We start from the raw sequence: 18072 nt of genomic DNA, 5'->3' as shown, positions 1-18072 counted from the left end.
TTTCCCTAAAATAGGACAATAGATTCTTTAGAGACCTGTTACTGTTAGATCTCCTGGCTCCCTTCTCACGGTTATTGCAGCTATTGCCTAAAATACATGTTGTCTTTTGAGGAACACTCCAAGAATAGAGGTTGATGGAAACCACAAACCAACTTTAATCATCCTCCCATTTTCTCATCAGTTGTTGCAACTTCCTCTTTCTGTCAAAAAAAAAAAAAATTGTTTCCTCTGCTACTGCTTTTCTCAGTGGGTTTTTTCTTTTCTTTTTTTTTTTTTAATTGTAGACAAGAAATCGTTTTGAAGGAACAAGGTCAGAGGTAGAGGAACTCATGAACAAAATCAAGCGAAATCCTCAGGAACATAAGAGAGCTGATCAGGCTACAATGGAAGGCTACCTTTACGTTCAGGAGAAAAGTAAGATATGTTTCTAATTTATTTATATTCTGGTGGTGCCCCAAATACACACAGTGCACAAATGCAAACCCAAATGTCCCATACAGGTACAATTTCTTCTGAAAGAGCTTTCTATTTTAAGAAAAGTACATTTTTGTAATTCACAATATTCTAATCTTCTTACAATTTTAATATCATACTTTAATACAGAATATTGTGCTTTTCATGTGGTGATCTCAGAGCTCTATATAACCATCAAGTAAGCAGATTGCTGTTAGGTAGGAAAACTGTAACATTCCTACCTTCCAGATGAGGAATCTGTGAGGTGAGGAATGCTCTTGTGATTTTTTCCAAAGTTATACTGAGTGGCCAAACTAAACGGAGTTTAGCACCAACTCACAAATCACTGTGTACTAAATGTTTTATTAAAGATAAAACCCATTATAAAAACAACTGTTTTTAATATATATATATATAATTGGATTTAGTGGTATGTTTGTTTACTGTATAACTACTGTAACTGAAAGGAAGAATTAATATCTACTAATATAACTAGCAGACCCCATTTCATTATCCCAGAAAATAAAGATGCTAAGGTAATATTTATTAAACAGTCATTACTTAAAGCATGCACACGTTATGAAGCAGTACTGATACAACTATATATTGGTCCTGATTTTTTCAGAAGTGCTGAGCATTTTAATATTTGTGGAAAACCAGGCCAATTTAGTTTGAGTCACTTCATAGTTTACGTATGTACTTTAATTAATTGTGATCAGTGTTGGATAAAACAGGCCTACATGTTGAACGGATGATAGCATGAATCTTAATATACTAATATGTCGTGTATTAAAAGATGTGATTTTCATGCCAACTTACTTGTATAAGTTTTTCAATATAGTTGAAGAAAGTAGTGATATTAACCTTTGACAAATTGCTGTGAATTCAAACCTGGCTTTTAAAGCATTCAATTTTCATATATTTTTTAGTTTTAAAGGTCTATGCACTCTTAAAAAATGTATCTATGTTTAAAACCACAAATGTGCTCTGTGCATCGTATATTTTCATTCCTTTTTTCCTGTCCATAAATAAATATAAACATTTTGGCATCTTTGTGTCAATTTTTGCATAATAAGATAAACTGCTGAAACTACAAAGACATGTCTTTTTTATGATAAGTTGGAAAGCATGAGGAACTACATAGGAACTTTTAAGGGAGCTGGGGAATCTGAGAGCTAGGGTTTCCAGCAGCCATATTTTTTCTAGTGTCCTCTTTATGTAAACCACACATCTTATGTTAGTCCTGGGAAAAACATCTTATATTCAACTATATTTTGCATGAAAATGTCATTTTATATAATGCATAAGAAGCAGGTCTTGAATAATTTTTAAAAATCAATATTTCAGGTCTTATCCGGAGGAACAACACACTTAAAAAAAAATCCAAAATGAAACTTTTAATCAAGATCCTCATAAATACTTTGTTTTGAATCTTGATTTAATTTTATTATTCTGTCTCAAGTTTGAAATAGAAAAAAAAATCCTAAACACTCATCCAATCTCAGAAAAATTGAGCTCTACTTGCTTCCAACAATAGTACCTTGAGATCCTGGTGATTTTTGAGGTCTTGCACTCAGAGCTGACCCTATGGGTGTGTGGGGCCTGGGGCATATCAGCCTGTGGGGGGCCTGTGCAGGAGGGAGGGTGGTGAGCAGCTGGAGCAGGAAGCCGGTAGCGCGCAGCGACTGTGCAGAGCGGTGGTGCCTGCGGCACATGGCAGTGGCACGGGGCTTGTATGGCACTATCCGTGGGGGCCCCCAAAGCACAGCACCCGGGTCAGTTGTCCTGATTTTCAGCACCCCGCCCCCGGACAGCTCTACTTATACTTTACTGAACTTTTCCCTTTCTGAGTTCCTGTGGGGGTTTGTTTGGTTTTTTTTGGTCAGACATACAATAGGCAATACTTCTGAGGCACATGAGTGGCAGCCATTCACACACATATATGGGTTTCTCTCCTAACAAGATTAGAGTCTAGGGAAAGTGTGGATACCTTGAGTAGCCCATCAGCTTGTAGCAGGGCAAGCTCCTGAGTGCTGGCAGCACAGCAGTATGTCAGTAGCAGTTCCTGTTGACTTGATTGGCAACTTTTTTCATGAGTTACAAAGGTAGTTGGTCAAATATGGTGCTTTATGCTTCTGCTTGGCCAATCATACTTCTGAATTTGGCAGCACTGGTTCTCTTTGGGAAATGTAGTGGCTGCTTATGAGAGATGGGTATATCTACTTTTATATCCAATTCAGGCTAAAGGTGTGACAACTCTCAGCGAAGAGACTACTGTTCATCTTGCCAACTCCTGAAAACTGGAGTCCAAGCTTTAACAGCTAACATTATCTTGCAGATTCCAGCTGCTTGTAATGGAGCATAAAGCAAGTTGGTTTTTATAAATAACTTAGTTTTATATTAATATCTATATGTATATCTTATATCTTATAGCACCATTAGTGCTTCAAGTTCTACATTCTGTCTTGGTCTGAGTTTGGTTTTGTTCACAATTCCAGGCACCAGAATTTAAAGTCTATATTTATAGCCCTTACTGATTTAGGGCTTCCAGGATTTGTCAAAGATTAAACACAGATACTGCATAACAGTAAAATGCTTGGAGACGACAAAAGCATTAATACTTTTAGTGTGGCCTATGTTATATGTAAAGGTCCCAACAAACCTTGCAGAAAATGCTAGGTAACTAGGAGTCATGTTAAAGTACCCTGGTGTGCATTTGACTTACTGGGCTGAATTACATAAGGTTGGAAATGCCTATGAAAACAAATATGCTATACTATATAAATAAATAAGAGTTCTGCTTTAGGTTACTTTAAAATTATTGTTGGTGTCCTTGAATCTAATATTCATGTAGGAACTGCAGTTCTTATCCAGCATTCCGGGAAGATAGCACTCCTCCACACATTTGGATAATCAGACATCTGTCTGATGACTGATCTCACTGGGTTCTTCACTGAAAGTAGTTGTATGGATAACAGTCTTTTTCTAGCAGTAAAGATGGAAATGACCCTTTTACAGAGCTCTTTTCCTTTGAATTACAAAGAATAAAATGCAGCATACATTACTAAACAGAGTACTACCCAGAAGTAGACGTGCACCGATACATCACCCCAATATCGGATCAGTACCGATATAAAGCAAACTGTCTGTATCAGATATCCACTCGATAGAGCCGACAATTTGGCCGATAAATGCTCGTGCTGCACACAGCTGCAGCACAGCACTCAGGCAGTGAAGAGCAGAGCTGGCAGTGTGGAGAGAGAGCTGTCTCCAGCTGGTAAGTCCAGTGTGGTGGAAGAGGCATGGCAGGGGGGCAGATCAATGCCCCGTGTGGTGAGGGAGGGGGCAGGGGCAGGCACTGCCCAGGCTGGAGGGGGCAGAGCTGTGGCTCATTGGGATGGGTAGGAGAAGGTGGCACCTGCTGCTGTTTGCACCCTGGGAGGACATGGGGGCTCTTCTCAGCGGGGGCTAGGCTCAGAGCGGGCGCTGGCACTGCTGGAAGGATGCTGCATCCACCCCAAATTTCACTGCTGCTCCACTCCCAGCACTGTTGCTGTCAGCCGCCTGGTGCAGCCCTGGTTCTTCCCAGCATGTGGGTGGAGGCAGGGCCTTGAGCTGGGGCTGCGCTGAGCAGCTGGTGGTGGTGGCGCTGGAAGTGGAGTGGCAGCAAAATTTGGGGTGGATGCAGCATCCTCCCATCACTGGTGGCACCCGCTCCGAGCCTAGCCTCCACCGAGAAGAGCCTCGTGCAGCCCGGGCTGCAGCCCACCCTGCCCCACGCAGATTTGGGGCCCCGCCCTGGGTGTGAGCAGCAGTGGGAGCTGCCTTTCCCCACCATGAGCCACAACTCCGGTCCCAACCCCCCTCCCTGCCTGGGCAGCACCTGCCCCTGCCCGCTCCCTCACTGCGAGGGGCATTGGTCTGCCCTCCACCAACCCCTTGCTTCCCTCCCTCCCTCCTCTCCTTCCACTACATGGACTTACCAGCTGGAGGGGGTTGTATCAGAAATCAGATCAGTATGCCTCCTTTAATATTGGCTATCGGGATCAGCCCCAAAAATTTCTATTGGTGCACCCCTACCCAGAAGTTAATATTTTATTGTGCTTGATCATTGGCTGACTTTGGGTATATTAATGTGGTATTTCTTTATAAATCTAATAGTATACAAAGTATATTCTTGCTAGAAACTGACAAAGGGCAACAAACTATCTGAAGCAAGAGAACCAAATTAATGTTTCCATTTTGTTTAAGGGCCTGCCCCATTTGGCTCCAGTTGGGTAAAACACTACTGCACATATAAGAAACAGACAAAAACATTCAGCATGATCCCATTTGAACACAGGTCAGGAGGGAAAGCAGTAAGTATATTTCACTTGCACTTTTTTCATGCCATGTATCTAAGTGAGAGAATGTGCCAGATAAGATATATCAAATATCTCTTTTTCATGCAATTTACACTCTGCCCTTTCAGGATATTAAACTAAAATAATGGAATGGTTTAGTAGATAAGAATTTTGTAGAAATTTCAATTGCTTGCTTCTAAAATAACAGTGTCTATAAGAGCTAGAATACACCTCTCTCTATCTTTTTAGTGTCTAGCTTGCACTATAGGGTTTTAATTTGGTAAAGTGTGACTCAAGAAAATACAGTAAACTTGGGAGATTCTCCTTTATACTCTCCATCCAGATTCTTCTTCCAAGGTAGCTGGATGGGAGAGTTGGAAGAGAGCCTGGTTAGGAAGCCTTTAAATCCTTTTCATATTGGCATCATATTTTGCACTGAAAATCTTAATATAAACTTTCCCTGATAGCCTTGATATTCAGGGCTAAAGAGTCCGGATGCTGAATGCCTTAGTTCCTGTGGAAGTGATTGGAAATTGAGGGTTCTCGGCATGTTGCAGGATTAGGCTTGAAATGGCTAAATGAAGAAGCAGAAGAAAAAATAGAAGACAGAAGAGACATTTATATCTTCTGGTCAATCTTAGAGTTTAGATGCTGTTTCTTACCCTGTCTTTAAGTGTAATTTTAAAAGTTTCTCAGAATGGGGTTTGTTTGGGGGATCATATTTGAGTGTTCTTGATGGAAAGGAGATTGTGTGCATAATCCCTTCTGAAATATTTTTATTTTCATTTTGCTTATATGGCTCTTGGGTAAAACTTTCAAAATTGCTCAGTTGACTTCAAAACCAAGTTCTACTGTAAGGCAATAGCACTTCTGGTCCTTAGTCATTTTAGAGGCTTTCAGATATTTTCACACTAGTGTAATGCAATTGCATTAAGTCCTCCTAGATAAAACAATGAAATCTATAGGTATGGATGCACCAAAAAAGCAACATCACTAAAATAGCTGCATGTTCTGGTGAATGCCAATGCTTATAGAGAGCAGTTTACTTGTAGTTACTCACAGGTTAGTTAAGGTATTTAGTCTTTGGGTACTGTAAGGATGGGTGGACAGTTTATAATCTGAATGTACAGAGGCTTGTTCTGAAGGGAAGGCATACCCTATGAGGCAAATTTCAGAGTATCAGAACTCCCTTATTTTGCCTTAAACACTATAAAGCAGAATTTGGAATATTACTATTTTGACAAAAATAGTACAGTGACAGTCTTTTACAGAAAATTTACCCTGATGATATCATTGGTGCAGAATAGTAATTCTTTTTATTAAGGTGTTTGAGCTCCCATATTTTAAACCAAAAAGTTCTATATTTGCTGCACCTGCAATCTGTAAAATAACCGTGAGATTTCTGCAGTACTACGTACTGATTTGCAGCTGTAACAATTCCATTGCATTTGTCAGTTCCAATCCAGCTTTTGCTATTATTTTAATACAGGTTATCATATTTAGTTTGCATCAGTGGCTTGCTGACTCTTTGGATTTCAGTTTGGCTCTGCTATCAGGCATATAATAATCTCTCTTATTTACAGGGTGATTTGGAAGCCTTCTTTCTTACCTACTGTACCAAAAGAAATACGGATACTATAGATAGACGTTTCTGTTTTGACATGGAAGCTGCAGACAGGTAAGCTGGTGAAATGTACTGAACACGTAGTCAGAGGAAATGTCCATACATGTTTTCAGAATTTATATTCTTCCTTCAGATACGACCAACTCCTTAACACTGATGCATGACTGAATGTATTGAAGTGGAGACTACTCTCCCTGTATGTCTGCTGTCAGTAACAGTCCCACTTGTCACTGGTTAATTTTCAGTCTCTCTCTTGTATATTTTCTCTTTTATTAATCCCCACGACAGTGACAAAAACTGTGTAATACACTGGTAGGTCCCTAGGAAAGGTTGCTTTTTTACTCTTACCTCTGTGCACTTCCATGAGTTTGGAAAAACCCAGAGATTCTAGGAACTTTTTAAAAATCTGAGCAGAATTATTTTTTTTAAATGCCACTTTGCTTTTTTCCCTTCCCTTCCCTGTCAATCCGTTATCTCTTCTCATGAAGAGGCACTGATGACCTGTCTGTTCTTATGCATAATCTGTTCCTTTTTGCCAGCTTAAAAAAAGTCAAAGAGTTTCTAATGTTTTTCTAACATCACCCCTTTGCAGCTACTGGCTTCAGACCCATTTAGTTTACTCCCTCTTCTCACCAGTTAGACATTCCAGAATGTCACTTAATTGGGTTTTTAAGATTAAAACATTTCATTTTTATAATGTGTTCAGTGCTTTCAATTCACTATCTACAATGGTGGTGATTTTCTTGGATTATACTGGTATATACTATGCACATCAGTGAAAAAGACCAGTTCATGTAAGAGGCTAAGACATGAAAATGCCTGCCTGAAGCATCTGAGGTTTTTATCATCCCTTTCCCAAGTAGTAACACTGAAGAGGCTTTCACTGAGCTAATAACACTCTGAGAACCCTTTTTCTTTAACGGCTTCACTCTTCTATGGTGCATGCTGCTGATCCAGTCACTCATTGAGGTAAATCTTAATTTCTGCTGAGAGGAAGCATCCAAACACTTCTCTTGATGCTTGATTATGAGAGGTAGTATGAGCCAGGCCTACTCTACTTTGCTGGATTCCAGGGCTCTGAATGACAGTGAAAATTACTCACCAAGTCCCACTCTTCTCTGAGTTTAGCACATCCCCAGGCATTATGTCCTACTTCATCCTCTGGGAAGTCTTCCTCTTTTTCCTGATCCTGGGATTTCTTCCATTGCAGCCTCCATCTAGCAGGTTCCTTCCCTTTCGTCACAGGGAACTGTCCAGCACCATTCCCAATGCCTAGGAACTCTGGCATCTAAAGCTGCCCAGCTAGAACCAAACTCCTTTCTCTTTTATAGTCCTAAGGAAGAAAAGCTGGTTTCACAATCTTCCAGAACTGCGGTGATGCTTTCCTGATGCCCTTTTGGAATTGGGCTCACAAGGAACCATCCTGAGCTGAACTGTGTCTTGAGCCAGTGTGGTTGGGAGACTAGTTTCGATAGCTAATGGCACACAAAGGAGTGAGGTGATTGGCATCATCTCCAGCTGCCTCTGATTCCCCAGCCTAAACAGTCCAAATGACAACTTGTAGATTGGTTTACTGGGGGCAGTATTCAACATTAGTCCAGAGTGAGGCTCAAGCACTCATGACTTGGAGAAAAAAAAAGAGAGAAAAAGGCAGAGGACAGAGAGTTTGCATTTTCATTGCACTGGTAGGGCTTGGTTAAAATGTCTTACTACAGATTTGACTCTCTGTTCTCTGCCCTTTCCTTTTATTCAGCATTGTGTTCAGTTTGTGCAATAAATCCAGTCTAGAATGCATCAATTGATTTTATTTCTCCCTGCCCCCCGTTCCCTCCCACCTGTTATGACTGGAAGCATATCTTCCCCTAGCCCTTGCATGTCAGCTCTTTGTGCTTGGCAGTGTTCAACACAGGAAGATTAATTGAGATAGAGATAATTGAAATGTGTTTGGTTGTGCTTGCAAGACGATTCACATCCTTCTGCCCTCTGTAAAAAAATGGAATCTGTTTCTGTCCACTGTAACCTTTTGACCAGTCCACCTCACCTGATATAGAGGTGTATCCCTTTGTGGTTAGATACCATGCTGCCTGCTCAGTAAAGGCATTGCCTGAGATGGAAGTGTCCAGCTGACATAGGTGAGCGGCAGCACACTTAAGTTCATAAGTATCAGTCTGGGCAGCATAGCCCCATATGGCTTAGACTCTCTTTCCTAAAATGTGTCCAAAAGACTGACCACTGGTCATGGATTTTATGCAGCAGCTGGCAACCTTTAACAAGCCACAGGCCTTAACAACCCTGCTTTGATCTGATGCAGTTTGGGTGGCAGCAGAATTGGGGGCTGGGGGGATTCATAGATTTTATAGACATCAGGGCTGGAAGGGACCTCGGAAGATCATCGAGTCCAGCCCCCCGCCCAAAGGGCAGGAAGTCAGCTGGGGTCATAGGATCCCAGCAAGATAAGCCTCCAGTTTCATCTTGAAGGCGTTCAATGAAGGCGCTTGAACCACCTCCGGTGGCAGGCTGTTCCAGACCTTGGGGGCTCAGACTGTAAAGAAATTCTTCCTTATGTCCAGCCTGAAACGATCTTGAAGTAGTTTGTGACCATTCGACCTCGTCATCCCTTGGGGCGCTCTGGTGAACAAACGTTCCCCCAGATGCTGGTGGTCACCCCTGATAAACTTGTAGGTGGCCATCAGATCACCCCTGAGCCTGCGCTTTTCCAGGCTAAAGAGCCCCAGGGCTCTCAGCCTGTCATCGTAGGGTCTGCTTCCCTGACCTCTGATCATGCGCGTGGCTCTTCTCTGGACTCTCTCAAGCTTCTCCACATCCTTTTTGAATTGTGGAGCCCAAAACTGGACACAGTACTCCAGCTGCGGCCTCACTAAGGCCGAGTACAAGGGGAGAATGACGTCCCGGGATTTGCTTGAGAAGCATCTATGGATGCAAGCCAGCGTTTTGGTCGCTTTACTAGCCGCCGCATCGCATTGCAGGCTCATGTTCATCTTGTGGTCAATGATGACCCCCAAGTCTCTTTCTTCCATAGTGCTAGCCAACATAGCACTGCCGAGCCTATAAGGATGCTGCGGGTTTTTTTCCCCAAGGTGGAGAACCTTGCATTTATCGGCATTGAACACCATCAGATTCTCGTCCGCCCGCTTGCTGAGCCTGTCCAGGTCAGCCTGGATCACCTGCCTGTCTTCTGGTGTGGATGCTTTGCCCCAAAGTTTGGTGTCATCGGCGAACTTGGCCAGTCCGCTTCTGACTCCAGTGTCCACATCATTAATGAAGATGTTGAATAGTATGGGTCCAAGGACAGAGCCTTGATGCATGATGGTCAGGCAGCTGGGAATGGTGTCTTCAGTGCTGCTGCTTCTCCCTGTCCCCACCCACCTCCCAGCTACAGTGCAGCTCCCCAGTGGCTAGAACAGTGGTTCCCAATCTTTTTTTTACCATGGCCTGGCAGGAGCAGGGCAGAGTGCGCAGAGCCAGCTGCTTCCCTCTCAGGGCTCCCCCACCACCTGACTTTAACTCCAGAAGTTCAGATGTGACCCTGGAAGCCACTCAACTGGGTGGATGGACGGGGCTCCGAGCGGGGGGCTTGTGCCACGACCCTGCAGCCAGCCAGCCCGCCCGCCTCAGTCTGGTGGTTGGGAACCTCTGGGCTAGGGTGCGCATCCGGGGAGAAGGGGGCTAGAAGAAATGGTGGCAGTGTTGGTGTGGAGTCAAGCTGCCCAACCCTAGTGCAGTTCCACCCTGCCCTCTCTGTCTAAACCTAGGGTGCACAGGTGCATAGGTAAAGCCCTCCATCTTCATAAGCCACATGTTGCCAAGCCCTAGTTTTATGGATCCCAGTGGCTTTCCTGGCAGGAAGAGTGAGTCTAGAATCTAAGGCAAGTATCTCAATGGAAAATGTTTAGCCTTGCCAATATGCTGCCATCAGTTGATACTTCCCAGGATCTTGTAACAAGGAAGTGACATCCATTTTTCTTTTATAGAGACAAGTGAGATTTGTCCATTTTTCCTCAGAATTCAAAGTGCTCAGGGCTGTGGGTATTGTGGAATTCACAATTGGCTCAATCAAATAGCAAACAGCTGTCAGGATTTCTTACCTAATGTCTTTTTTTTCCCCCCATATTTGGCACTGTTGACTCTCCAGTGTGCACAAAATAAGAATGGTTCTGTGGTGTGGGAATCATTTAATGCAGGCCTGTCCTGCTTCTCAGCGGTCGGGGCTGCACCCCATGCAAGCCATGCTGGGAGGGGGCTGCACCCTGTGCTGTCTGCAGTGGTGCAATCTAAGGGCCTCTCCACTGTTGCATAGAATGCATGGGCAGTCCCCTTCCCTGCTTCATCCTACATGCAGGCAATCTGTCGTTCCCCTCCCCACCACCCCCTATCTCCCTGCTTGCTCCAGCAAGCAGTCATTATACTGTGTATACCTATGGATTCCCTACCCCCTGGAAAAAAAAAAACACAAAACCAAACCCCAACCCCCCCCCAAAAACAAAAAACTCAACAGCAGAGGTTCCTGCATGCTGTGCCACTCCCTGGGGCAGGAGCAGAAATCAGAAGCCATAAGGGAAGGCTAGATCCCCTGGCTCCACTGGAACTAGAATGATATGGAGCAGCAGCTGAGTGAGAGCCTGGGGGCCATAGATTAACTCCTTGCAGGCTGCATGCAGCCTGCAGGCCACCAGGTAGATAACTCTGAATGCTCTGAAGTACTTCCACCTCTTGAGAAATATTGTTACACATTAGTGTGTTTGTCTTTACAATGACAGTTTTGAGTTTGTTTCTACTTCTTCCTAAACAGGAGTAATTTTTGATCAGATTATGATGTTGCTTTTTATACTGTATTCTGTGGGTGCAGCTAGAAGTAACATCTGAAATATTTCCAAGTGAAATGCACTTAAAAATGCGTCAAAGAGGAAGCATTTTCAGCCGGGGGAACATACCTAAGCTCCTATGCCTCCCGTCTCATCCCAGCTGGAAAATTTCAAAATTGTCATGGCTGCGTACAGCAGTAGCTTTCCAGCCAAGGGGTGCAGGGTGGCAGCCCCAATCCTCTCTACTTCTCCTCTCTATCTCAGGAGTGGAGAGATAAAAAGGAACTAGGGATGAAGATCCCTGTATGTGGTGGCATCTCCTTGGGCATCTCCAGGTCCAGTCCATTCTGCTTCTCCACTCCACTCCCCTTCTTGCTGGAGGCAGTGGCAGGCCCTGACTGGGAGTGGGACTCATAGCTGTATAGTCTGCCAGCTATCACTCAGCCTGCTCTCTTTCTTTCCCTGTAGAGATGGAGGGGGTGAGGGGTGTACTGTGGAATTTTGGAGAATACATGGGTCGTCTTTTTCCATGCAGATGCAACAAAAAGTGAAATGCTTCAAAATATTACCATATTTGTATTGCTGGCTCTCTGAAATGTTTCAGAGACATCTGAAATATTTCAATTATTACTTCTGTCCACGCCCTGTGTGTCTAACATTCACCTTCTCAGCCTCTGATTTGGAGTCTTTGTATTATTTGTGCATGTCCCCGAAAGCTCTATTTTATTTTGGTAAGAAGCTTTATAACCGCGTGATTTATGCACTGATGGGAGATCAATGCAGTATGCTTTACTTAGACCTGGGATTTTTTTCCTAAAATATCCCATGGTCCCTACCATACCAGTTGGTTTGGTTCCCACAAACGTAGAAATGGTGAGAAGTGCATAGCCTAAGGACACTGTCTCCATTATCAATCTTGTAGCTTAGATGTAATAGTGACAAATTATGGGAAGTAAAATTTTCAATGGAGAGAAATAGTCTTGGGCCACATACAGATGTTAAGTTTCTTTAGGGAGAGTCACTGCTCTCTCAGGTCAAACCATGAGTGTACAGATGTTCAGGATTTTTCTTCCAGTGTAAAAATGGCTGCTACGCCAGCAAAATAACTCGGGTTAAATATATCCTAGGAGAGTTTCTCCTGGGAAAGCAAATATCTGTACAAGCTCTCTTTTCAGAGAAGCCACAGCACAGTCCAGCATCCCAAAGTGCTTTTTCCCCCCACCCCCAGGGAGATGCTGTATTCCTCACTGAACTCTACTGCTCCAGCCAAAAAAGGAATAGAATACACCTCCTTTGCAGTCCCCACATTGCCCTGCAGGAAGAGACAGACTGGCTCTGAGCAGTCTGGGTCAGCCAGCCAGGGTTTCTCTGTGCCCTGCTGCAATCTTTTTCCAGGGAGACCGAGAGAGCTTGCAGAGCCATCTGTGATGTATGCATAGGACACCCCTGGCTGTGCTGCATCAGTACTGCAGCTCTCTCCTCTTCTGTGGCTCAGCATTAAATGTCTGTCTCTCTGAGTAAGTTTTTTTCTACCAGGAAAGCAAACCTGGGAGAATTCTCCCACATCATCTGAATGCATGTACGCAGTCTAAGTGGACAAGAAGGAATAGTATCTCTCCTTGGCAGGCTTTTCACTAGTATACAAAATGATCCTTCTGAAAAAGTTTGTGGAATTTTTTTTGGTCTTTCTTATCTTATTTTGTTAACATTCTTCTGGAGAGATTTCTTTGCTTGATCTGTTTGTCTAGATTTCAGATTTTTGTGCTTTCACTTACAATTCCAGTGAGGAGGAAGAACATTTATACAGTATAAAAGTGACTTGGTTTTGGCTTTCACTGCTGAAAGGAAGGAGACAAAAAGGGCCAAAGCAGTGTGTGGTCTTTTCTGCTAGTTCAGCTACTCCCTACATTTTTCTCCCTTGCAGAATGATTAAGTTTCTATATTTATGATGATTGAAACTAAATACCACTAAATGGTCAATTTAAGACCTGAAAAGCCTGTTTGGCCTGAAAGGAATGTTTTTCTCACATCTTACTGCTATTATAAGCATGCATTAGCTTACATTTAGCCACAAAGAGTAGTAGGTGCAGAAATTTTAATGAAATGCCCTAAGGAGCTTTTCTTCATGGTTTGCTTTTTACATTCAATGGGGAGTGGGGGTGTTGGTTGTCTTTCAAGATGGTTGGAGATGAAATATGCATGCTCTGATAGAACCTGCATTTTAATTGATCTAAAGAGAAATATTTATGCCACGTGTTATTCTTTTCCATAATTATAATTGGCTCCCTTGAGTTCTGCATGGACTACTAAAGGGGAAGGCCACGGTTTTAAAATCTGAGGCCAAGGGCTTTCGCTTAAAGAACTTGGACTATGTGAAGCATTTTGCCTTAAGGGTAATCTGAAGGAATCATGTGTGAGGTGGGGAGGAAAGCAACTTAATACTTTCCTGTGTGCTGCTACACTGAAATTAAATTGGGCAGGAAAATAAATTTACGAGTCTGAAAAAAGTAGGTGAGGATGAAGCATAAATATTTCTAGTAGTACAAACATGAATGCAGCCCCCAGGCTATTTTGGGATAGAGGCTGGGGAGCAATTTAAACATTTTCTCTATGCTATTGCCTTATTAAAATGGCACTTTCTTTTCCATAAGACTAGTTCAGTAATTGGAAGGCAGAAATTAAGAGAATCAAGATGTATATATCATATATATAAATATTCAGTGGCAGACTGAGTATAATAATACCCTTTTTTAATTAGCAGGAAAGTAATTGGAGGGAGGTAGTTAGCCCTGTTAGTCTGAAGTCAGTCAGAAGGACAGGGTAAATATGCATCTTTCAGCTTCAGATTAAGTGAACTTGGGTTCATGAAAGCTTGTGCGTGCTCTCTCTCACTATATATAGATCTTATTTAGTTAGTCTATAAAGGTGCATCTACCCTGTTTTCTTAAGACAGTATTGCCAGCATCTCTGCTCTTGCTTCATTTCAGCTTTTAACTTCCCTTAAGTGTGTACACTGTGCTGAGCTTCATCATTATTGGCGTTGTTTTTGCCTACTCTTAAAAATAAAATAAAATAAAACAAAAATAGAGAGAGAGTAGATTTATGTTAATCTCTATATCCTACAAATGACATTTACTGTCCTTCACTTGTTAGGAAAGTTTTAGTAGATGGTTTCTTTTAATGAGGCGCTATGTTCAAAATGATTATTTTTTTGTAAAGAATATTGGAATATTTATAAGAATACTATGCTTATTTTCCTCACTATTTTAAAATTAAACTACACATTTCAAATAGACAAAGTAATTTTTAGATAAAATATTCCTCTTGCATGTGTTTGTTTTAAAATTCACAGAATTCAGTGATTCTAGTTAATGGAATTAACAAGTTTCTACTTTAAAGAAAGAAAGAAAGAGAGAAATATTTCATAGCTGATTTGTTGGTTTTGATGACAGTGATGTGTATGTGTGTGTATTCTTCATTGCTTATCCCTGAAATTTAAAAACATTTGCCCATCGTGTATATTAGGCAATGTTCAGTGACATACCAGTGCACACAGTGCACACTAATGGAAGTCATATGTATGTTATTTGCTTCGGTTGGTATTTTGTAGACCTGGTATTCCTGTGACCATGCAGGCCTTCTCTGAAGACGAACGGAAGCTGTGGGTGGAAGCCTTGGATAGTAAAGGAGGTGTATGTATATAATCTTTTTTCCAGCCCCTATTTTAGTTATTATGTAATGATGATTTTTTGCGTTTTAATACATTGTATTTGCATATTTCTGAAAATGATAGATTTACTGATGAAAGACTATCAATGGAATAGGACAGAGATCTGTAAAACCTGAAGTGAAGGTGTGGTGCTTCTCCATATAACAAGAAAGGAAACAGTGATTTTTATGTATAGGTTCCAGTACAATGATGGTGTCACTTTTCTAGCTAATCACTAATGTAACTTAATCACTTTTACTGGCAGACCTTACCACCTTACAGTGGCACAGACTTGAATAAGCCAGTTGTGTAGTGAATATAGTGAAAAATAGCTTTGAAAAATTAAACTACAAACTCAAGAATGTCACTTGTCAGTTTCCTAAAGCTGACTTGATTTTTTTTAATCAGTGAATGGGGGAGTTGTCCTTCTTTTTGATTTATCTCACTGTACTTTAGAGGTACAATTGAATTGAAGAATTAGAATGCACATTGATTCACTAATGTTATGCTTGAAGGATATTTGGTCTAGCATATTAGTTATGCAGCCCAAGAATAAAGGGAGTTGATAGTGCTGCTATTTCTGTGTCACAGCAGATGGTTGCTGCAAATTTTGGAATTTGATTCTTTTATTCTTGGTATTGCAGTGAAAAACTTTTAGAACTCTGGAGATGTAACTTACTGTAACTCATGAGGATGCAGTTTACATAACTAGACTGAGTTAGCTGAGGAGGTGGGGAGAATTCATAGAAGATCTGTACAAAAATCTAAACCTTATTGGAAATATTTTGCATTTGCTCATATTTCTATAAAATCAAATAAATATTTTATCTCAATTCAAGTTGAATTAATCTCTGTCTGCCTGAGTCACTATAGTGTATCTTGGGCTTTTGTCATTTAGATGCTTTGTCCCCATTCACACATTGATCTCGGCTTCCTAGCTAAATTACATCTTCCATGAATATATGGATTCCCACAATGCATTGGATCAGTTTGGATGGAGAAACTACAGTGCACTTATGAGAGATTCATCTGTCTGGGGAGTGTGTTCCATCGGAAAGCATGGGAATATGAAATACCTAAGCTAGAATTCCCTTATGCTGATAGGACAAAACAGATAGATATAGATCAGGGTTGGGCAATTATTTGGGCCTGAGGGCCACATAGGGAGTTCTGATGATCTGTTGCAGGCTGGGTCAGCACCCCCTGCCTCCCTCACACAGCACAACAACTCGGCAAAACTCCCTATGGGGTTTTGGGTGGGTGGGGAGCAGTGTTCGGGAGTATTCAGAGCCCATGATGACCAGCCACCTGCAGCCGGACATTGTGGGTGGAAGGCAGCCAGAAGCTGGAGCCGGAGCCCCGTGAATGGAGGCAGGATCCACCCGGCTGAAGCTTCTTCCCAGCCAAAGTGTGCAGCAGGAGCAGGAAGAGGAGCTGCAGGTGGATCAGATGTGAGGGGAGCAGAGTAGCCCCACCAGTCTGGGCCCCACCCAGCACACGCAGCTTCTGGTGGGGCTGTTCCCAGCGTGGCTGCAGCCAGCTGGATACAGCTCGGCTCTCCTTGCCTCCAGCAGTGGCTCCTCCTCTCACTACTGCCCCTGCTGCATCGCAGGGTGGGTGGGCAGGAAGGAAGCTTCAGCTGGGCGGTTCCTGCTGGAGGTAAGGGAAGGAGGGCAGCACTTAGGAACAGCCTCGCCAAAACTGCATGCGCTGGTTGGGGTCTGGGCCAGCAGGCATGGGTGGGACTGTGGTGTGGGCTTCCCCGACAGGAGTGAGTAGGGCTCAGCCCCATGCGGAGCACTGCAGGGGCAGCCATAGGCTGGATCCAGCCTGCAGGCTGTATTTAGCCCCACCCTTGGTGTAGATTGATATTGCCTGACCTCAGGTGGAACAGATCCAGAAATGTTTAAATTTTTTCTCCCATCTCAAGTAGTGTAACTATTTTGACCCTTCATTCTGATTCAGGATGGAAAGGTGTCATAATACTCACGATATCTTACAACCCAGCGCATTAGGTAAAGGCTTGTATTATCTAGCCAAGAGATTCTCAGATAGGTTGACATAGCACCCTTGGGTCCCATGAAAGCCTTTCAGGGGTGCTGCAGGGTGCCCCATAAAGTCTTTAATACTGGGTTCATATTTAATATTTCTGGGTTTATGTTGCGAATTGTATTTGCACACCTAACAATGCAATATTCTGACTTGTGGTGGTCTTTTGAGTTAATTGAAATAGCTTTTCTCTTTTCCAAAGTAAAAAAAAACAAGTGAAAACCAAGAGCTGACATTTTCAAAGAGGTGTCTGGAGTCTAAAAAGGTTGTGACCCATTGTTTTAGCCATTTAGTTGCTGTAGTTGTCCTTTTTTGCATTAAGCAGGGGACATCTTGAATCTCAGTTTATAAATGTTTTTTTGCACTGAACAGTATTTTTTTTGTGTTTTTTCTACTAGCTGTTCATCAATTTGAATAGACCTAACACCAGAAGGGAAGGGAGTAAGTATTTGAGCTATTTTTAAAATTAAAATTTTGGTAACTTTTAAAATTCTGAAATACATTGACTAGGTCTGTAAAGGACCTTACTTCTGGTCAACTAAGCCCTGGTCTTGCAAGCACTTATAAACATAGATTTTTTTATGAATAATTTGATAGAAGTTATCAGATTTTCTTGCAGTAGAAACCCCTTTGTAGGATTAGAGTTCAGGTTCATGCCTGTTCTGAGGAAAAATTGTTCCATCGTTTGTCTCATCTCACTTCATGCTCAAAGAACTTTAAAGACAAAGTTTATTTTTAAACATAACAAAAGTGCATTGTTTCAGAATATAAATGCACAGAATCCAGAAAATTCAATGTTTTGGGTCAAAGAATCCGTAACTCAGTGACTTGTTACATGTGTATTAAAACATAGCAAAGATTAAGGGCCAAATGCTGTTACACTCTATGTCCCCAAATGGCAGTTTTCCAGTGATGTAAGTGGCATTTTTGGTATTTATGTAGAGTTTGTAATTCTGTTACCTGTGCATTGTGAGTGTGTAAATGTCCACTGAGAATGCACAGTAGGCTACGCACTGGCTAGGTAGGTATGAGGCTATCTATGTTCGTTTATACCTGAATGAGAGTCTTAAA

The 18072-nt window shown here is 42.2% G+C and overlaps 1 protein-coding gene across 4 annotated transcripts in view; it reads left to right on the top strand.

The window, feature by feature from the left end:
* The window catches only part of ARHGAP10 (Rho GTPase activating protein 10), a 221633-nt gene that overhangs the window by 102297 nt on the left and 101264 nt on the right, over window positions 1–18072 (top strand). For all 4 annotated transcript variants that reach the window (XM_006023709.3, XM_025204307.1, XM_006023708.3 and 1 more), the window contains exons 8-12: window positions 285–414; window positions 4705–4811; window positions 6380–6474; window positions 14854–14935; window positions 17400–17442. In XM_006023709.3, coding sequence (XP_006023771.1) covers window positions 285–414; window positions 4705–4811; window positions 6380–6474; window positions 14854–14935; window positions 17400–17442 — 457 coding nt within the window. The remainder of the gene's footprint in view (window positions 1–284; window positions 415–4704; window positions 4812–6379; window positions 6475–14853; window positions 14936–17399; window positions 17443–18072) is intronic.

This window comes from Alligator sinensis, unplaced genomic scaffold, assembly GCF_000455745.1.
Source record: "Alligator sinensis unplaced genomic scaffold, ASM45574v1 scaffold169_2, whole genome shotgun sequence".
In the NCBI taxonomy this organism is placed as follows: domain Eukaryota; kingdom Metazoa; phylum Chordata; order Crocodylia; family Alligatoridae; genus Alligator; species Alligator sinensis.
This window is presented reverse-complemented; position numbering and strand designations above follow the sequence as displayed.